The 22,307-nt window shown below is 38.0% G+C and overlaps 1 protein-coding gene across 1 annotated transcript in view; it reads left to right on the plus strand.

Annotated features, from left to right (window-relative positions):
- Positions 1 to 22,307, plus strand: part of DOCK2 (dedicator of cytokinesis 2) — a 170,075-nt gene that overhangs the window by 86,920 nt on the left and 60,848 nt on the right. The window contains exons 28-29 of the mRNA XM_009899183.2: positions 13,061 to 13,159; positions 15,647 to 15,741. Coding sequence (XP_009897485.2) covers positions 13,061 to 13,159; positions 15,647 to 15,741 — 194 coding nt within the window. The remainder of the gene's footprint in view (positions 1 to 13,060; positions 13,160 to 15,646; positions 15,742 to 22,307) is intronic.

The following is a 22,307-nucleotide window of genomic DNA, read 5'->3' on the forward strand; positions in this document are numbered from 1 at the left end:
GGTTATTGTCACAAAATTGTACTGGTTTTTATTTTAAACAGTAATTTCATCGTAAAAGGTCTCTCTGGGAGTAACTCTAGGTTTAACCTGGGTAAGTAATAGTCTGATACAATGAACATTTTGAAACATATTCAATATCTTCCTGCTAATGCAAGACAGGTAAAACACAAAGCATGTAGACATGGATTGTCTCATTTCAGATATGATTGGGCATGCACCTTTTCCTACATGTACCAGATAAAGTTGAACAAAACCCCAGATGACTACTTTGCCGCAAAGTTGAGAAAGGCAAGCAACCTAGAATCTGTTAGAGAAGCTTGGCTTATCTTACATTGTAAGATAAGATATAGCAGAAATAATTAACTATGTATTTCAATTTCTTTAGCGTTTTGTCTTGTAAAATTAAGAAAGAGAGGAAACCTCCCAAAGCAACCAACAAACCAGCCACAACACTGTAACACACCAAATCAGTGCACAAAAATGGTCCTGTGTGCAGTCTGTCAGTACTGCTGGGCTTTTGTCCTAAGTACAAGCCCAGAAAAAGCCATATTAAGGCAGGAATATTAGGCTGTTTATCTGGCAGCCTAAAGGCATTTATGTCTTTGTATAACATGAGTGACCTAGTTCAGTGGGAATAACTTTTTTTTCTTTTCAAATTCCCTATGTCGATAGACATGTTTTATAGTCCTGCTATTACTAGTTTCACAAATAGTTCCCAGAAAACCATAGGATTCACATAGTGATGTCTGGTGCAATAATTAAGATTTCTGTCAGCAGACTGTGAAGACTTCATTTTCGTACACTTTGCACATCCCCATGATACTCCATGGGCTTGTTCATCAGGGCCTGCTTTTAGATTTTGTTGGAATGCTGGTGTGCCCCCAGCTTAGCAGGAAGCCCCAGTGATAAAGAAGGAAGAGCCAGCAACAGGGAAAAGCGTTTGAACATGGACTAAGTCTGGGGGTTTCTTTCAGCTGTTAAGAGTGGCCAGCTTCAACTACTCTGCCAGCCCACTGTCCATATACAACACATTTATTTTCTGCCAAAGAACTTCTTTCCTACTCAGTGCTGCTGTGAAATCCTTATAATACGTTCCAGAATTCAAGAGAGTGCAAGTTCTTTTTCTCTCTCCTCCAAATCCTGGTGGCTATATTATTGGTTTCCTGTTTTCGTGCTTGATTACTCTGCTCTTCCAGAGCATCTGTGACTTGAGCTGTACAACCTGCTAAGTCTGACTTAATGTCCTGGAACTCTCTATTTGCAGCACTGTCATTTAGATTTTATGACGATCTGAAAGGGGTAAGGGAGCTCCAGTATTCTTGTATTTCAAATGTGCTCCTTCTCTATTGCCTTTTCATTTGGCATCAACATTTATATTATATTCTTTCTCCTCTTGGTTGTAAACTTTTTTTTTTTTGTACTTTCACTTTTTATAAATTATTCCTAACTGGTTGTTAAAATTATTGAAACATGCAAATGTTGTTTTTAGCAATCTTGGAGGTCAGGACATTGAAGCAAGGAGAGATCCGGGAAGTCATTTTATCTTACTTGAGTACAGTCACCATATAAAAAGATCAGTGGCCTCGGTGCAGGAGTAAATGATTTTTTTCAACATGTCTTATAAGAAACTCTGTGGAAAAGGCAGTAGAGCATCTTGTTCTGTCTTCCTTCTTTTAAACAAAAAAATATTCTATGTTACTGACTTCCTGGCAGTAAGCTCTCCAGTCAGTAAGTTCTAGTTTAAGCAATAAAATATTAGCAATAGCCTTTAAAAGAAAAACTGAGCAGAAGCAGAACAAGTTACTTTTTTTTTTCTTTTTTTAATAAAACATGCCTTGAAAACTGATAATGATCCAAATGGGAAATTTCATTCTAGTTCCCTTTGAAGTTAAATCACTTCTAGCTTTTTAAACTTTTATTAATATTGTAATAATTCTGAGAGGGCCTTTTTGGAATAACAACTGCACAATAGATCACAAGATGCAGGCTTAGGATACTGTCACATAAGACTCAGCTCAATGGGTTTTATGCTGAATTTATTTAAGAGAAATAATTTGTTTATAAAACTTACCATAATGAAGTTGTCTAGAGGTTAGGCCTCCTAAAAGATCTTGAGAGTTCTTTTGAATGTGTGATTGTGTAACAGCTACCAAATGCTTGCTCTGCCCTTCAGTTCTACAGAGGTGATTGTATATGTATTCATTACTAAATTAAATGACAAAAAAATTATTTGCTTCATAAATGAGTCCTTTTGTATCATTTCAGTGGAGTGGTATAAGAAGGATGATTCTACATACCATGACCTAATAAGCCTCTATGAATTTTCAGTAATACAGTTATGAAACTGCTATTAAATCTCATAGCATTAATATAGAAATATAACTAGTGAAGGTGTAGGTTGCAGTAGTTCTGATCATACTCTCATTTTCTGTATGTGTCATTAGATATGTACTGATGCTCCCACAAATTCTATATTGCAGTGACTACTCATAAGCATGAGAAGACTGTACACTAAATGTCTGAGGCATAACAAATTACACTTTTTTGTAGCCACCATTTCTCTGGCAGTAACTCATTGATCAAGTCTGCTTATGTAAGACTGTGATTCTGATTTGGTTTGTTTTCTGCTAGGAATGCAATTCCCTAACATGTATCTACATTCATTATTTCTCTGTTTGTTAGGTTCAGGAGAAGGTGTCAGCACCCTGCTTTGTTAGCAAGACACTCTATTTAGATGAAATTCCAGTTTAGTGATTAAGAAAACTAAATCACTGCAGGGAGCCCTGAATATTTTGCCAGTAAAACAGTACAAGGAAAGCAGTGTCTTTTTGGAGTAAAGTTGTCATACTCTGATGACAAAATATCAAAGAATTTTGATATATATGTTTACTGAAATGCTGGGCAAAGTTTGCAAATCAGTTTGTGTTTGGGAAGACCTGTTGTAACAAAATGATGTTATAGCTTTACTCATCATTTATTCTGAGGAGGATTTAGGCTCGGGGTTGTTTTTTTGTGCAGTAAATTTCACAATAAAGATCCTATCTTTTGGGTGGGAAGAGGTTGCCCAGGGAGGTAGTTGAGGGCCCATCCCTGGAGATATCCAAGGTGAGGCTCGACAATGCTCTGAGCAATCTGATGACCTTTGGAGGGCCCTTCCAACCCAAATTGTTCTAGGATCCTATGATTTTTCTGTTAGGAGGACTTAATGCCAAGGTAGCAAAAGTGTTGCCTTTGAGCATCCTTATGTGTGTTACAAAAAACCCCCAAACAACAAAATCCAAACCAAATCTAAACCAGCCAACCAAAAACAAAGCCAAAAAAACCCACCAGAAACCAAACCAAACCAAACCAAAAAGCCAGGAAGAGGTGTCTATAGTTTGAGGATTCAGCAGCTTGTAGAGTGTAGCCACTAAGCAATGAAGCGACAGTCCACTGATTATGGAGCACATTCCGTGTGCTCTTCATTGATAGTGTTGTTTATCCAGGTTCAGAGAGCAGCTTTAGCAGCCAGATTTAGGAGCTTCCCAACTAGATAGTGTTAAAACTGTTCAGAGCACATATAAATGAAGCTAGTTCCCAAACACTGCAGTCAAAACAAGTCATAAACTTCAAAATAAATTCCACCCATTGATATTAAGAATCTCTACTAAGAAAAATGATGTCTTGTTCCAATTCTCAGCAGTTTTCCTAATTAAGTTGTAGCTGTGAAACCCAGTGAATATTGCATATGTTCTCTCCTGTGTTTCTCCAAGAGTGTTTTATATATATGCAAAGAAATGTCTTTATTCTTATCTGTACTTATATGATTTTTCATCTCCTGTACCGATGATCTTGCCTTTTCTGTGCTTTTGACTGGTTTCTCTTCTCATTTAAAAAACTGAAGAAAACCCAAGAGCTAAAGTATTCTCTGATTTAGTATTCAAAGAAATTTCTACTCCTATCTTCATCCTAGTTTTCTAATAAGTACATAATAAATTAAGCTCTCATTGGGCAGGTGCAAAGAGTAATTAAAGTAGTGTTCCCTATTCTGCCAGAGTCCAGCTAAAATGTGTTAGTATGGCACAATCCCTTCAAGAAGAGGTTAGCATGTGCACAAATTATTGATGCAGACAAGGCTATTTTGGCAAATTTCACTCTATATGGTCACAGTTTCAGGATTCTGTTTCTGTGGTAACTGAAACTAAATCAACTGGGGCAACTTAGAAGTGACACTCCTTTAAAAGAAGCACATATAAGAAGGATGCTTATTTGTCAGCAGTTTGTGACCTGCACTCACTAGCAGGTCCTTCTGTGCTTTGGGCAGTTTTATACCTGTGTTCCCATGGTGTTTTCTTCTTCCATTGAGTATTTCATATGCTTTTTATTAATCAGCTTACCCAAAATTCAGTAAGAAAAGCTCTTTGTCTTAGAAAGATCTATTTTTTTTACTATGAACTTTTGTTTATTTTAGGCAGTTCCTCTGTTAACCACACTCCAAGATTATTATTTTAATGTTTAAAAATGGAGTCCACTATTGCATCAAAATTAAAAACCTCCTATAAACTCCAATTGGATGTAATGTAAATATTTTTCATATTTCAGCCACAGAATAAAACTGGCCCAACAGTTGCTAATTATTCCTTTGGGTTTACTTTGAAATGAAAATATGATTTCTGTGCACTTTGTCCCTGCTTTCATCTGTGTCAGAGAGCAGCAACTGGATAGAACATCATGAAGAAGTTCATGTAATACCTGCCCACAGCCTAGCTGGCTTTAAAAGCTGTGTAGTATTTTATCCTGTGTAAGTACCTCTTCCTTCCTTCATGTAAAACACCCATTTATGCAGACTGGATGCATCTGACTTCACTGTCTGTTGATGTAGTATGAACTCTGTTTATACTCCAGTATAGAAGGTATGTGTACACATACTTAATTGTGTATCTGGTTTCCCCCGTTTTCCAGTATAGTTGTGAAAAAGCAGAGCACAGCATTATTCTAGTGAGAGTCCCTTTGCCAGGGTGGTGTTGGAAAACCAGAGACAACAGGGCAGCCTCAGGGCAATTGGCTCTACATCTCCATTTGTTTCATTTTGTCAGGAGAATCTGAGGATCCCTGTGAAAGGTTCATGATATTTTGGGATTTTTTTGGTGCCTGCTCATATATTCATCATCTAGGTCCTGGATAAAACTCTTTACAAACATTTGTGTGATTTCCTGATAAACAGAGTGACAAGTTAACTTCCTTTTTAAGACTGAATGTGATTGCTTTAAAAGAAATTGTTGAAAGTTCTGCTGGCTTTAGTCAATGTTTATTTGCAAGATGTAGAGTATGCCTCTTGTTTACCCTTCACCAACTCCACAGAACAGAGACAGCTTTCAACCCACAAGAACAGCAGTCACAACAATTTTAAAATATAGAGGTGAAAAGAAATTATAGTTCTTTAAAATAAGGACTAAATCAACAGAAGCTTATCAACTCGTGTCATTCCCAGATTGCTTTTATTGTTCTTTTCCTGAAGTCAAACAAATTGCCAAAGTACTGATACAATGCTTGTCATGTGGAAGAGGGCAAATGATAATTGGAAGTTCCAAACTGAAAGCACTTTGGCATTAGTACATTTAAGATATCAGGAAAAGTACCAGGCTGCTCACATAAAAGTTTATCTGGTTGTTACAGCTGTTCAAAAATAAATAGTAAAATAATATTAATTTCTCAGCAATTTGAATCTTAGGGATTTCTTGGCTGTGCTGAACTCAAAGGGTGGGCTCCAACCCAGCCAAAGTGTTATTGATCAGCCTAAGAGAGGGCTGCACATTATCATAAGGCTTTGTTTTAACTGTTCACAAATCTATTGTATTAGTTTAATCTCTGATCATGTACTTGAATTTAATTTTTCTGTCTTCATTGTGTGCAGCTAAAAAAGAACAAAATCAATTAAATTCTGGCTTAGTTCTGGGAATAGAGGAGGTGGCTCTGTTCAGTTACGAGGAAGTGAATCACCATCCAAGACATTCATCTTCACAGTAAATTTAAAATATATGGCTTACAAATAAAAGCTGCTACTGCACTTTAATGAACTGAAATTGATCAGCTCTACCCTTTTCTCTTTGACCTAGTTGTTGATGTCCCTTACAGCAGGTGTGTTTTGCTTTGTAGTCCTATAGAGCAGACAATTGCATCTTGAGATCTTCTACTGTTTGCTGTTACACCCCTGGCAGGGTACTAGCTCTAGCTCACCCCAACCACTGTATCACTTCCTTCAAGTACCCAGTTTGGTTTCCAGTCCTTTCAAATGAAAGGGACTGGCTGAGCTTTACTACAGTAAGTAAACTGGGAATAATATTTTTAATCTTAATCTTTGCTTGTATGTTTTGTGTGTGCTTTTGTTGTTCCTGTGAAGTACTGACTGCATCATCTTCAATGAGACAATGAGTGCATTGAGACATTTGGCAGGACCAACTGGTTTAGTGACCCTCTGGTTTAGTGGCAACAGGGAAGTGGAGTAGTACTTTGAATAAGAAATTAGGAAAATAAGCAGCCTGATGGCACTGGGATACTTGGGATTCTCAGTGGATAGCTTATGTACTAGGGCAGGAAGATCTTCTGGCCTGTGATATCAGTCTGGAAACCAGCTCCAGTAACTGGTGCAGCAATTAGGGGATTGCAGAGGAGGAGGGAGAAGATGCAGCATGAGGCTGCAGAGATCCCTGAAGGCAAGGGTGGAAGATTTCATCTGATATAGCAGAACTGAGACTGGGAGTGTGGACAGTAGTGGTTGAGTGAGAGGTGAAACAGCTGATTTTTCTGGTAACTGCTCAGGACAAGTGAATTCAGTTTTCAAGCAGTAGTTGCTCTTCACAAATTATTGCCTTCTCACTTCATGCTCAATAATGTTATCCATAATTTATTTGTATCTACACCATGAAGATGAAGTCAGTGTTAATGTTCTGGGAGTACCAGTAAATTATCCAACAGTGTTTGATCACTAACTTAAGCAGTAAAGTGTTCAGCCTAGGCAGAGACTCTAGTAGGAGTTCCAGAGTGATTTATGGCACGAAACCTGCCCAAACCAAAACCCAGCAGCAGCAAAACCAATGCAAATCTTCTTTTCGTAAGATTTCTGGGTAATCAACACAAAACTTAAAATAAATAAATAAAATTAGATGCCCAAGAATATGTTCTAGAAATTCATGCTACTTTTGTCATGTCATGAAGCATTGTCTCACTGCTTTTATCTGTCTGTAAAAGTCTTAAATGAAATAATTTTGAAATTGTCTTGATTGTCAAACTTGTAACATCTTTAAATCTTACAGAGCAGTTGCTATTAGTATTTCATTGTGTTAAAACCTATCTGGATACCATCCTGTGCAGTCTGCTGTACATTAACCTGTGCTGGCAGGGGGTTGGACTGTATGATTTCCAGAGGGGTTCCAACCCCTGTCATTTTGTGATTCTGTTACAAAGTTGTCCTGTATTTTTCCATCTGATGGTTTGCTAGTTTATAGTTGTATACCCTTTTGGGTAGACTATATGACTGTAAAGAAAACAAGCTACAACAGGCCAGCATGCTTTCAGTCAGAAATTCAAAGCTGTCAGTAAGATGTAGAAACAGGATGCGCAAGCTGCTGTTCAGTCAGCTATGATAGACAAGAAGACAGAACCAATGAACTGCATGGAAAGTTAAAACCTCAGACCTACTAAGAGTAGATGAATCTGACACTGTAAATTAATCCTAGTAAGGTGTGCTCATTGGCACGCTACAACAAGTCTGTGTGGATGAGGAGCTCTTTCCCATTTCAGATGTACTCCAGGCTGTTGCATAGCAGCCTGTCGTGATGCTGACATTGTTGAGCTTTTACATCTAGAAAGCACACTCGAGGACAGCACATGCATTGGCACTGACATCCGTTTCTGGAGGAGAAACAGAACTACATTGACAGTTCTGCTTGTTTGCTTTTATTTCGGAGTGCTATTGTTTAGTGTTTACACAATGTGGAGAAAGGTCTTTGTGCTAATTTCTCTGTATGCCACAGTCCTCAAGGTTTAGTGTGGCTTTCTGGGGAACTGTGACTTCAAACCACGGTGCTACTTCATAGCACTGTTGAGCTTCTCCATACTTTACTTTCCTGGTAATTAAGTTACTCCTTAGCTCACAACACTAAATAGGTGATATGACTCCCTAACTCTGTGAAGTCAGAATATAAGAGGTCTTCTCAATTATGTTCTTGTACTACAGCATAAATATTGATGCTTTTTTTTTAACATTGGATTGACAAAGTTGATTGGTTAGCTTTTCTTTCATTACATTCACTTCTCCTCCAGATAGGTTTTTGCACTTGTTTCTGAACCAAGATGAAAAAAAAGAGAGAACTGTTTGGCCTGTCACCCGTTTCATGTGCACCATTTGTATAACTATTGTCACTAACATATGATGAATTTTGAAACTTCTCAATTAACTTGAAAGAGAGTTCAGCATTAAATCCAGTCTATGTAGTATGATGACTTCATCCATCGCAAAGATATTGGGTCTTCTGGATAAGGTTCTTGGCCCAACACAAACTACAAATTGATCAAATGTAAACTATTTGTTAGTTACAGATTGTGAGGTTGACAGTATGTAAAGCAGACTCCTTACCTTACGTCAGTTGTGAGGGTAAGTAAAATGAACACTTTAAACATCCCATAACTGCAAAAGGGGGGATATAAAGTAACTACAAGATATTTGGCCTTCAGAAATCTTAGAATTCTTATTAATTGTCTGCTTTTTAAAGATGAACCTGTGGTTATATATTTGCACTTGAACTCTGTGTTGGTAAAGAGCTCTGATAATGAGGATAAATGTTGCTTTAGTCCCTACACGAAATAAAAATCCTTCTGAGTCCTTCCAGAAGTACACCTGCATGAAGATTACAGCCACTTAAATACTTCCACTAAATCAGAATCAAGGTGCATCTTAATTTTATGTTATTTCTATTGCTGTTTTTCCAGTGCATTTTCTTGCTTTATTCTCGTGGTGCTGTGGCAGTTTAGGCTGTGTGGCTCCTGTTCCTGCCACACAAGCTACACCTCCGGTGTCCTGAGTGTCCAGCCCAGTAGGTGGACACAGGAAATAGTGTATTTCATATGCACAATATCCTGCGCCCTATAAGTCCATCTGTGAAGCCATTCACTTCCTCTTTCTTCCCTCTCTGCTCTTGTGGGAGATGCTCCCTATCGGGTAATGGTGCGGGAGTATCTCAAGGCCTCTTAGACCTGTCTAGGCCTAATGCCAGAAGGAGAAGCGGGAAGGGCAGTCTCAGACCTGGCCAGCCTGGGACTAGCCTAGAGGTGAGGGCAAAGAAAGATCCCTGGGTGTTTTGAGTATACCCTCAGGTGGGGAGAACGGAAGTGTTGGGAGGCTTTTGGGTGTGCTGTAGGGGACTCTGTACGCTTTGGGTTTTCTTTTGTCGCTGCTTGTAGCTTCTATAAAACACTTGCTGCTTTTCCATTTAAACTTTCCATCACTTCGCAATCCATTTGTGTGAGTGTCATTCTTTTGCCCCTCTCAAGGGCAAGAGAGGATCTGCCTGGTCTCAAACCAGGACTATTTGCTTTTCCAGTGCATTTGCTTTATTTATTCCTATGGTGCTACTATTATTTGAAGTTTCTACGGCAACCTGTCACCATCTGCTATTATAAAGTATGCTGGGATTTAGTTGCTAGGTGTTGAAGTTTGCCATCTTACTCATATGGCCCTAATGTTTTTTGATGTTTCTTTCCCTGTACATGTTGCATCCATAGCTCATATGCACTTCGACAACAGTGCAAAAGGTTCCCCATTCCTTTCACTTGACTTGTATTAAGGCTTATAAAACCCTATTTGTTTTGCAGAATACCTCTGTGATCTCTTTTCATGTACTTTGTATATACCCAACCAAAACAGCATTTCTTTTACTTTAGCCACTCTTTTGCAGTGTTACTACTAATGCTAGCCAGCATCATAGTTCATTTAAATTTGATATTAATTATGTTTTCTCTAAGTTAACAGGGAGTTTAAATGTTTCCTGAGACGTTTTCTTCTCTGTGCCATTTTCATTTGACTGCCTATTTACTTGTGTTCTTGCTCCTGAGAAGAGTGTAATGTTCAAACTATAAATTTATTTTTTCCTGTTTTTGTTGAATGGCTGAGTGAGTTTGTGAGTTTAAAAAATGGAATTCAGGGCTATTTCTATTATGGGTTCTCGTACTTTTGAATGCAAATATTTTTAAACTGGAAAACATAGATTTTACTGGATAGTGGTATGTGTTCAGAGTTATTTCTGCTATTTTTTTTTTCTGTTAGTATCTTATCAGGCAAGTATTTAATATATTTATTTTTATACATTTGACCTAGTTCTAATCAACACTTTCTGCTGCAATTTACTGGATAAATCCTGACAGAGCTGGGCACAGCTGAAATGACTTGTTAGAATTTGCCTGAAGAACTTCACCTTCTCTGCACATTTTTTTTTGATACTATTGTCTCTACATACAGTGCTTGAATTAATGAATCAAATTCTTGAAGCACAGGTGTTAGACTGCTGTGTTTGTAGGCGGTGTTTGAGTTTCTGCTGTCCATCTAGTGAGCATGCAGTCTGCCTCCGAAGTGCAAGTGATCCTTCTTCTGCAGAACTTAACTGTCGGCTCAGGCAGCTCCTGCTCTTTGCACATTCTAGTGAGAAGTACTTAAACAGCATAGAAGAACTTCAGTGAACACAGAGAGATATTTGCAGATGTGATCACAGCTCTTTACATTCCTACATTACTCCTAAGTGCCCCCAGAGAGAGTGATATTGCGGAGTGTGCCTGAGTACTTTTGGGGATCCCAGGCTGCATTTGGGAAGCAAATCGTTATTGCTTGTGTTTGGGGACTGAGAGGGAGGGGCAAGCTTGTAACCTATAAAGAAGCTACCAATTAATTTCTAATAGTTGAGATCACTGGCAAGACAATTATTAAAGATCAAACAATATTAGTGTATTTTCCCGCTTTACAGTTACATGGAAATGATGAAGTTTTTGCAGCAAGCCAGCTTCATTGTCACCTTTTTTTCCCCCTCTTTTCTTTAATGTCTCATTCAGTCCCACTGATGTGAATTTGACAGGTTTGGTGCGGGATAGTGGCCAGCAATATGTGATCTCTGCTTATGGCTCTTTTCAGTAATCAAGGCATATCATCTGTTAATTTTAAAATCCCCATACACAGTTACTAAGAATAGGCATTCATGCTGTACCATAATCACACACAGAGCTAGATGCATTTCAGAAGTTGCTTTCAACAAAAGAAATAAGCTTCTTAAAATCTTTATGCCTTTAAACAACGTAATACATCTATTCAATGCTCGTGAAGAAATGCTGCTTAGTTCAAGAAGTGATTATTTAACACGACTATGTAAAGACATTCTGTGGTGAATCTTTAATAAAAATACAAGCTGGTTTGCAGGTACAATTCTCTAACTTCTGTCAGTAATCTTTTTCTTTCTTTCCTTCCCCCACTCCCCCCACCCCCCACGCCAAATTAAGACATCAGAACACCCCCACACCCCCAGTTTCATCACTGAATCCTTTGGAATTAATTATTACTTCCAAGCTACACATTTAACATCACAGAAAGGATTTGTTTGATCCAGAACCGTAAAAGTGAACTACTACAGCAGGAAAAGCAGCATTGCTTTTCGGAAGAGCATCAGTACCCGAGAACACACGATTCCTTACCTGAAAGCTTTTGGTTTACCTGCAGAATATGTGTCTTCTTAGCCTTAAAAAGTAGGCAAGCCTCTCACTAGCACTATTGTTACTCCAAAAGAAGGTGTAATAGGTCCTTTATGTTGTAATTTTCACTATTTGTATGCATGAAGTCTGCTGAGTCTGCTCACGTAGGAATAAATAAATAAATAAATAAGGCAGCACAAACTGAAGAGCCGCGAACATGTGAAAGGGAAAGACCTCTAGTGGCCACCACCTGAACTTAAGGAAGGCTTCCTTCTAAGTGCTAGACAAAATGGTTGGGTACGGCACACTGCAGCTGATCTTTTTATGCGTGCCTTTATCGCCTTTCTGATGGGACAAGAGCATTAAGGGAATCGGAATTAAACAGGTAATCTGAGCAGCACCAGGTGGAAGTTAAATTCTGGTCAGAGGAGCTGGTGGGTCTTTTGTATCAGTTCTAAACTGCTGTGATAAAAAGTTCTGAGTAAATCTGAAAATTGTTCTGCATGCTCACCTACTTCATGGTCTCTTAATAAAATCAAAGCATTTACAGCAGCATCACTTTTAAAAGAAGAATTGCAACTTCAGCAAATTAAAAGACATCAATAAGGTAGATTCTTCACTCTCTGAAAGGAAAACTGCAAATAATTAAGCTCACTCTTATTGCTGGAGATATAGATGTCTTTGTGACTTCCAGTAAATTACAGGGGATTACAGATCCTAGGATTTTAAATCAGTTTACATCTTTCAGCAGTTTTCAAATTTAGGAGTTGAGAAAATGAAAATATCTTGTTTAAGTTCGAAAGAAGTTTTGAGAGATGGAAGTAACAGCACAGTTCTGTAATAGCTCCTTCAACACTTGCAGAATGAAAAAAACCAAACCAAACCAACAAAAAAACCCAACCCCAAACAACAACAACAACAACAAATCTTTCCTGCCACATTTCTTCCTGGGAATAGCATTTTTTACTGGATAATCAGAAATTTTTGATGCTAATATATGTTCTTCTTGTGAATTCCTAATGGAAGGATTCTAGGCAACGACTAATGCATTCCAGGAATCTTAAGGTGATATTGATACTTTATAGATAAACTTTTCTTGTCAGAATGTGTGTTTCCATGGGGTGTTTCATAAATGATGCAGCTCTCACCACAGCCTGTCCCTGTTGAGGGTAGCTTTTGATTTATTTTCAACTCCTTAATGTGTCTTTTTCATCTTGTCAAAGCTTGAATATTATTTTTTTATATATACCTAAAAGGATTTGTTGAGCATTAAGAGTAGTTCAACTTCAGAAAGAATGCAATCTAATATCTTAAGTAATCTGCATGTGTTGATTTCTCTCTGGTTTTCTTTCAGAGTCATTTTGTGGCATGTATGACAGCAATCTTAGACCAGATGAACAACCAGCATTATTCAGTTTACATTGAAACTTTCCAGACAAGTTCAGAACTAGTGGTGAGTACAAAATAGTCATGGAGACGAAAGATAATTTGAAGGATTTTATTTCCTCTGGAAAATCAGTAGTACTGTTTTGAAGTACCTTGTCTGATTTTTCCTAGAACTAAGTCTGTTTCTGTATGTTTTCTGCCTCTGTGCCCCTGTGTTGCCTCCCTCTTCTCATAGTGATCTTGGACTACAGTATTGTCAAAAATTTGGAAAACCGTCATTGTCACTTCTTGTTCCTAGCACCAAGGCAGTAATACAATAATCATAGAATCCTGTGGTTCTATGGTTTGAGTTGGAAGGGCCTTCCAAAGGTCATCTAGTCCAACCCCCTCACAGTGAGCAGGGACATTCTCCACTAGATCAGATTGCTTAGAGCCTTGTTGAGCCTGACCTTGAATATGTCCAGGGATGGGGCCTCAACTACTTTCCTGGGCAGCCTGTTCCAGTGTTCCACCACTCTCATGATAAAGAACTTGTTCCTGACATCCAATCTAAATCTTCTTTTCTCTAACTTCAAAACATTGCTGCTTGTCCTATCACTCCAGGCCTTTGGAAATAGTCCCTCTCTGGCCCTCACGTAGGTCCGCTTCAGGTGGTGGAGGACAGCTATTAGGGCTCCCTGGAGCCTTCTCTTCTCCAGGCTCAACAGCTCCAATATTCTTAGTCCGTCCTTATAGGAGAGGTGTTCTTAGCCCCCTGATAATATTCATAGCCCTCTTATGGACCCACTCCATCAGGTCCATGTCCTTCCTGCATTGAGGGCTCCAGAGCTGGACACAGAACTCCAGGTGAGGTCTTACCAGATCAGAGTAAAGGGACAGAAACACCTCTCCTCACCTGGCGGCCAATGGCATATTTGTATTATACTGCTCTGAGGTGAAAAAAACACATGAAGAAAATCAAGTCTCAACTAACTGCACCCTCCCTCCCTACTTTCCACATGGTGATCCATTTCCACTTTTCATTGTTGCTATTGAGTCTACTTCTGGTTCAGATAATGTACACTAAATGTAGTAAATGTCACGTTCTTACAACACATTATTTTATACTACCTATTTCTGACATAATTTAACAATACTTGGGGTATATTCTAGCTTGTACCATTGGTCACTGTTCTAGAAGGTTAAGCAGTCCTATGTCTGTCCTGCTACACTTCTGGCAGAACTCTGAAATAAATTTGGGTATTGGCAAGGGTTTTGATTACACCATCCACAGTTTGTCCATGGAGTTAGCAAGATTTACCCCTTTTCCTACTCTTTCTTAAAGTCAGTGTGGTGCCATTACTGAAATGCTAACAGATCAAATCTTGGGTAGCTTTTGCAATTCCTCATATGTTTCAGTTTACTTGAAAAACCTAACACAATTTCAGCTTTCAAGCAGATTGGGTACTTGGTCCTAGAAGTTTTATTAATCTTTATACTACTTCAGCAGTTCTGCTGAGGAAAACGTTAAAAAAGGCATTAATAAATTCAGTGGGTTTTGTTGGTTTTAAAGGATTGGTCTGTTGTTTTCTCCTTTTTTTTTTTTTTTCTTTTTTTTTAAATTTTTTTTTTCTTTTATACCATAAATATATGTCAGTGAATATGGCAAAAAATGGTTTTCAAGTAATGCTGTTGAGAGCTATCATTTACTTGGCTCTCTGTAAGTAATAATGCAAGAAAGAGTACAACCTTCACAGAGAGCTCCTTGTGAGGTCTCAGTAATAGATGATGACAGTTTGCTAGTCTCACAGTTACAAGAAACTGGGGAAAATTGATAGAAAATGTATGCCTTATGGCAAAACCACTAAAAGCTCACTTTTGGAGGGGTTATTTGAAAGACTGGGCTTGTGGCTGGGTGTACTGGAGACAGAGCTGTGGAAGAACTGAATCTTAATTTTAGGAGGTTAGTGTGGAAAGCAGGCAGGAAGAACCATGGAGGAGATTTAGAAATCATATTAAGATGATGAGACAGCATTCTATGTTCTAAGGTGATTTGCTTAGAAGTTCAAGGGTAAAATTGCATGCAAATGTTACACATGAAATGATTATGTTCATTTTAGAGAAGTTCATTATACAGTGATCTCTAAATACTTCCAGGAAAAGAAGTACTTGCTTTGTTTGAAAGCTTTCTGTCCATGCCTTCAGTTTGTCATTTAGAATACTAAATATGGACTAAATGACCTAAACAAAAACCCCTCTGTTTTTCAAATCTAGGAATTCTTTGTGCAGAATGAGACTGTTTTGCTAATTAATGAAAAAATCAACAGCTTTACTCTAAAGTACTATAAGTTTTTGTTGCTATTAATTTATGGCTTATGTTCTTTTAGTTTTCATTTGGAATCTGAGACTGCTGTGTTACAGAACTTTACTTTCAGTCTTGGACATCTGATACTGATATGAGCAGGAATTCTTCCACTGATGTCCCTGGAAGGAAAGAGAAGCCCTCCATCTTGGTCCTTTAATCAGAGCAGGAACTTTGTGTTACAAAATCAGACACTGTATTTTGATTTTCTAGGACTTCTTGATGGAAACATTCATCATGTTCAAAGATCTCATTGGAAAGAACGTTTATCCTTCAGACTGGATTGCAATGAGCATGGTGCAGAACAGGTAAAATGGGGCTGGATCATCAGTGCTTATGTTCCATTTGCTTATGAAAAAGAAACTGGTTCCATATCCTACAAAAAGTTTGTATGTGCAATTTAAGATGATTGTATAATTGCCATCTGGTGAATGCCAAAGATCATCTGAGATACTTTACTGACAGTACATTAAGTAGCTAGCTGTGTGTTCTTAGTTCACATACTATGGAAAGGAACAAAAATGTGTTGAACAGTGAAATGGAAGTATGTAGTGTGTCTCCGTGTTGATAGTCAACAGAAGCCAAACTGTAAAAGGCCTTTTGAATCTTAAATGTACAATTTCTGCACAGGGTTAGAATGTTGTGGTGGTTTGAAAGGAAAGGCTCTGCTTTCCCTCCCCCACTGAGAAAGAGATCACTAATAAATCAGCAAGTCATTGTAATGCCAGAGTTGTCAAACACAGTTTTCTTTCCAAACCAATGTGGTTGCTGGGGTTGCTGAAAGGTTTGATGATAAAGACCAAACCTTTGTAGGAGGAGGTTGAATCCAGGGTGCTTACAGCAGCCCACATCACTGAAGATATGTATTTCTATGCTATAGATAATTTGGGATTTTGTCATGAGTGATTACTTCAGACTCATCCTCTGTAGATCAAGATGGCATCTAAGGAAACATTTGTGTCATCAAATTTTCCATGCTCCCTATTGTTTGCTCTATGAGAGCTTGATGTTAATAAGTCTTCGAAGTCTTATAAAGTTGACTGAAGGAAGTATCTTGTGGACATAAACTGTGCAGATTGTACACCTTTACCCACAGCTATAATGTCTGGTTTGGTATCACCATGAATGATGGTGGCATAAACAGAATATTGCTTGATTTCTGTTTAGCGACAGGTCCTCTGTTGCCTTGATATTAGGATTGCAAGTAGTGTAAGAGAAATTTCATATCATATAAATTTTACTGGCACATGAGCGCTTTTCAATTTATCATTTCCATATCTTGTGATACTGAACTGTAAAGAAATGAGATCTTTGTGGACCTCCACCAGTGATAATGGTTTGAGACAGCTGGCTTGGCCCAACATATCATAGAGGGATTCCTTTAGAGTATCTCTGAAATAATGCTTGTTTGAAGAGGAAGGAATTGTTCTTACCTTGAGGTGTGAGTTTTCTGGTTTATTGTAAGTATCAGGTAGAAATGAATGTTTTTAGCAACAAGAAAAGGCTACTATTTAGTGTGCATGATAGGTTTTGTGAGGATATATGTCCTAATAATTGTTCCTAGCCATTCTGAGGAACTGACTGTGTTCTTTTTGTCAATAACAGAGGAAAGCAAGGGACAGTTGGACTGAGAATACAAACTAAACCACATGGCTCAGCTAAACAAAATTGGTTGGTTCAATTTCTTTATTTGTAGAACATGCAGGTGAGGAAGATTTCCCTCAAAATTTGAACACGTTAAAGTTTTACAAGCATCTGCAAATGTAAAAGAAATTGAACAAAAGAGTAACCATGACCATGTGTCCACCTTACCTTGTGGATTCATTTGTTTTTTATATACCTTATTTTGTCTTTATAATTAGTGGATGTAATGGCTAAAAATCTCACTGAAAAACATCTGGATTTGGGGGGAAATCACTTTATTTACATAGTTTTTTTTAGTTGGATGTTGTCTTCAGGGGTGAATTTATTCTTGCTTCTTGTTCTCAAGGAAACACTTTGAGTTTATATACTGGATCAGTTTATGAAGTGAGCATGCCTTATTTTTTTGAGCAAGACTTCTGTTGGTGAGGTGGATTTTGGTCACCTGCACTATCACTATTTTCATTTTGTAGAAATGGCAGTGATATCAAGTTTACAAGAAGTCACAGAGAGACTAGTCTGAGAAGTAAATCTCAAAGGTGCTCAGATTCCTAGAATTAACCTAACAGATGCTGTTTGTTTGGAATGTCACAGTTATATAATTTTACTCTTCCAGTTTTATAATAGTGAAGAGGAGAGAACAGAGGATACTTCAAAACTGCTAATGTCCTGGAAGTGTTTGGTTCTGAGGAAAAGATTTGCTAAGAAATTTAATGTCATTATAATATCAAATTTTGATATTGGAAATGTATTTGTCTGGGATTTGAATGGAATAATGTTTAATGATAAGGTTTTCATTATTTTGTGATTTAAAGCGAGCTTCTAGTGGGTAATGGGGATGGCAGTGAGGCCACAGGGTCCTAAACCTTTCTTTCTGTCACTCATGTGCACTAATGTTCCATCAGAGTGATCACCAATCTCTCTTCTGAGGTGGGTAGATACACATATGCTGGTGGAGATGTTCATTCCAGACAAGATTTTGTGAACTGATGGCAGTTGCATCTCATTTGTTTTTGTGAGCCAGCATATAGAGGTAAAATCTAATTCAGTGCAGGTTTTTATGCTGCTGCTGCAATTTGCAATTATTTTTGGTGTAGCAGGGTTTACTCTTAAAAAGTATCAGCTTAATATTTAAATAACCTAACAGTCATCTATTACATGTAAGCATATCAAACCTTTAACGTGTAAAACTTTGACTTAACTGGAGGGTGCTTTTAGTATTCACAATATTTACCAATACAGGAATTTCTTTTGTTCTGTGAGGGCAGGGGAAGCATCAGTCCTTGTTCAGAGCCTATGCCTTTGGGGCTCAGGACTTCACCTAGTAGTATCTGTATAGCCTCATTTGTGGTACAGTATGCTTGTTGCTAAAACCTCCTAATGGCTCTGAACTTGGTGGGATAATTTGGTCCAGGCAGGCTTTGCTGCTTATCCTGAACTGAACAAGTCAATTGAAAATATTTAAAGAAAAAGGTAAGCATTTAAAGAAGAGGTTTAGAAGCTATTTAGCAGTGCATCTGTAACCACACTGCTTACCTAAATTGGCTTAACACTGTTTATTCTCTTTGATTATGTTGCTATTCCAAGGATTACATAAGGAAACAAGTTATTGATCTTGCTTTCATGCATTAATTTTATGTTATATCAGCAACAGGGAGGGGAGGAGGGGCAGGATTTTTGTTATCCTTTTTTATGGAAATGTAATTTTGTTTCTTTTGTTTGGTTCTTTTTTTGAGGGGGCAGATATTCTGTGAAATAAATAGGAGACTATTTTAGGTTTCTCCATTTGTTTTGCTACCATGATTTGCTCTAGACCAGAGAAGTAGCAGAGAAAAAGTCACAAGAGATCAAGATGTGTTAAAATAACAGCGAGAGAATAAAGTAAATTAAAAAACCCAAACACCACACGACAAAAAGTGTTAGCGGAGCTGAAGTTTTGCATCTTAATTCCCCTGTTCTGAGCAGGAGGCTACATGCCTCCTGAATGAGGTTTGTTACCTTTTCTCTTTCTGAATTCACAAAAATATTAGTACATTCTGTAAAGCATGTCTGCAGTGTAACCCAGCCAGTGGCAGAGTGTAGCTGGCACTTCTTCCCTACGGGCATTCCACAAAACCTGACAGTCTCCCCCAGATGATCTTGTGTTTTGTTCCTAGCAAGAAAAGTGGGCACTGAAGGAATTTTGCTGTAGGTTATATTGCAGTACAGAAATGTAAAATCAGAGTGCAGTTACTTGGAGGCAGAGGAAAGGCAAGAGCATAACAAGTACTGCAAACTTGAGCCTGTCTGTGGGTAAAAGGTGAACCCAATGAGCAGAGCACTAATTACTCTTATGCATAAACAGAGACTGTACATGTGTGGTATCATGGATATTTCTACTAAATGTTAGGTGCCTGGCACAGAGAGAGGAAAAGAATGAGTGAATGACTTCCTGCAAGGTCCAAAGGAGGGGAAAATGGACACATTCATGTCCCAGAGACACTGTGCTAGGCAAGTTGAAAGAACAGGAGTAGAAGCTTACTTGACTAAACATACTTAGTCGAGCTTTGTCTTCATCAGGATGGATTGATTTAACTCAATGAAGTAAAACACCATTATAAATAACATGCTGTTTGCTTTCAAAACATGTTCTGGTTCCCTAAGCTCATTTGGGAGAAGCACTCTTGTGTGTCCTGGTCCTGCTGGACTGGGAATATTCCCTCAGCTGCTGAGAATCAAACTGGGGAATCAGCTATCTTTTGTTTCTTTCTTTCTTCCATTACCAGCAAGATGGGAAGAACATGTTTTTGTGGCATGCAAGTGGGGCAGAACACTTTGGGAAACAGTAAAATGCTCACTGAGGTCATGAGGATGTAATATCCAAGTTATTTTTGTGAACCTCCATGGCAGACTTAATTAACTTTTGTTCTAATGAAGGTTGCTTACTGCACACTTCTTACCAGTTGCTACTGCTTGTATGTGCACTTTATTCCACTTCTGGTACTTAGATAATTGCCTATTAGCTTATTAAAAGCAGTAATTCCTAGGAACAGGGCATTTGTGGGGAAATGCTTTGCTGGTTTAGGTAGTATCATTTAGTCTGCTCTGCTCTCTTTCAGCTGTTCATAATTTTAATTTAGAGGCATATAATTCCTCCCAGGGAATTCCTATAGTTTACTGTCAACATGAAGTGCACAGGGAGTCAGATTCACTGAATAAAAGAAATGGTTGGTGGAGTTATCAACTAAAGGGAAAAACATTCACATCCTTCCTTCTGTTCCTCTGGGCTTTGAAATGGTAATTGCTTCAGTAGTTAGAAACTACTTGATCTTATCATAATTAGTACCTAGAATTAGGTTTGGTTGGTGTCCAGTCTGAAATGGCATATTAATCACTTTAATTCTTTTGGAGTCCATCTGAGATTTTGAACCTTGTTAACATTGTATTTGAGTATTTACAAACAAAAGGGAATGAGTTTTCACCAGTACATTTCAAGGTCAGATCAGATTGTTGAATAACTCCTGAGAGATAGCACTGCAGGGTATTTTCTAACACCAGTATTTAGGCCTTTTCTAAAATATGTTTTCATTACCTGTATATCTGAGTGTTTTCAGACATCTGTCAGAATTGAGTGTTCCCCAGCCCTTTTTAAGTCTAGCTTGGAAGATTTAGTGCTGCAGGTATTTGGCAAAAGAGCTGAAAATGTTGCCAATTTTCTTTCATTATAGATACTAAAAATAACTGCTTATTCGCTGATGAACTGCTTTGTAACACCCTGAAGACGTGGTTCCCATGTAGCTCACATGTTAGAGCTGCATTATTAATTCAATAAAATCTCATTATGGCTTCATATTAGTGCTGCCTGCATCCCCAAGGACCTCACCATTCTTCAGACTGCCAGGAACAATAGATCCTGTTGGTATCATTAGGTCCTGGCCAGGCAGCATAGTGAGGCAGAGCGAGTTCCTATCAGTTACCTAGCAAGGGACTGCAGGGGTTTCTTGTTATGAAAAGGCCACTTAGGAATTCCAGACCTGAGTGTTTTTTCATTGATTATCTGTCAGTGTCTCTCTTAAACATGGCTTCTGGAAACCATGTTTTCCATGCTATACATAAGGATGTCTCTGAACAACTCTACCTTTGAACCATAGAAGTCTTTTCAGAAGAAACAGCTGCTTCTAGTATTGTCCTGTAAAGCTCAAAAATATGTTGCTGTGTGCCTTACGAGAAGATGACATTTTTCAAGCTGTAGTCTCAGTCTTAAAGTAACAAGCACATGTAACAAATTCAGTGGCTCTTGGACTGCTTTCTCTTAAATATTTCTGAAGAGAAAACCTGAACAGCTGGCAGTCACAATGTAAGTCTACCGAACAATGATATTTATAATAGAGTTTGGGAGAAAAGAGTGACTGAACACAGGAGGCAGAAAGCAAGGAAACATGCCTTTTTCAAGCAAGAAGATTAAGAATTTATGGGAGATACTGCAAATTGTATAGCTACTACCAACTCACTAGATTTCATAGAAACCCGAAATGTCTCAAGGTGGAAGGAGGAAAAGCCCCAAATTGATGAAAACATTAGAGCTGCTTCTCAACCATCCATCTTTCTCTTGGTGGAAATGAAAGATTATAATATTTTCATGCTTTAGGGATATTTGATACTGCGATGTGTTTGTTGTCAGTGTGTACGGTGACTGCAGGCACTGCTGGATCTGATTATACACAAGGTACACACATTCACTTGATACAAGTGTGTGTTATTGTTTACTCCAGCTGGTGCTGCAAGATGGGATTCAGTTTAGAGCAATTACAATGAGATTTTAAAATCAAGAGTACCACAGTAATTATCAAAATAGGAAAACAAAAAAATCTCATCTTGAATGATTTGATTAGTACTATGAAGTGGTTCTGCTGTCATGGGAAATGTAGAAGAAAATTCAGATTCCCAGTTATGCTTTAAGAGTTTGCTTTAAACATTGCCTCATTAGTTATCTTGCAGAGAATAAAAAGGGACATTAATTTATTTGTTCCTAACAAGGGAAAAAAAAAACCCACAAGCAGCTCAGCTTAGTTTTACTCTTGTCTTTAAAAGATGTATTGGAATTTAAGATTGATTTATGTAACTAAGGTTGGATGACTGTTGCAGTTTATTTTTCACAAATAAGGCAGAATTCACAAAGCTGATCTGTTGTATACAAGTAACTCCTGTCTTTGATCTCATTCTCCTCTGGCAGCTTTTGACTGGCCTAAGCATA

Source organism: Dryobates pubescens, chromosome 16 (genome assembly GCF_014839835.1).
Source record: "Dryobates pubescens isolate bDryPub1 chromosome 16, bDryPub1.pri, whole genome shotgun sequence".
Classification (NCBI taxonomy): domain Eukaryota; kingdom Metazoa; phylum Chordata; class Aves; order Piciformes; family Picidae; genus Dryobates; species Dryobates pubescens.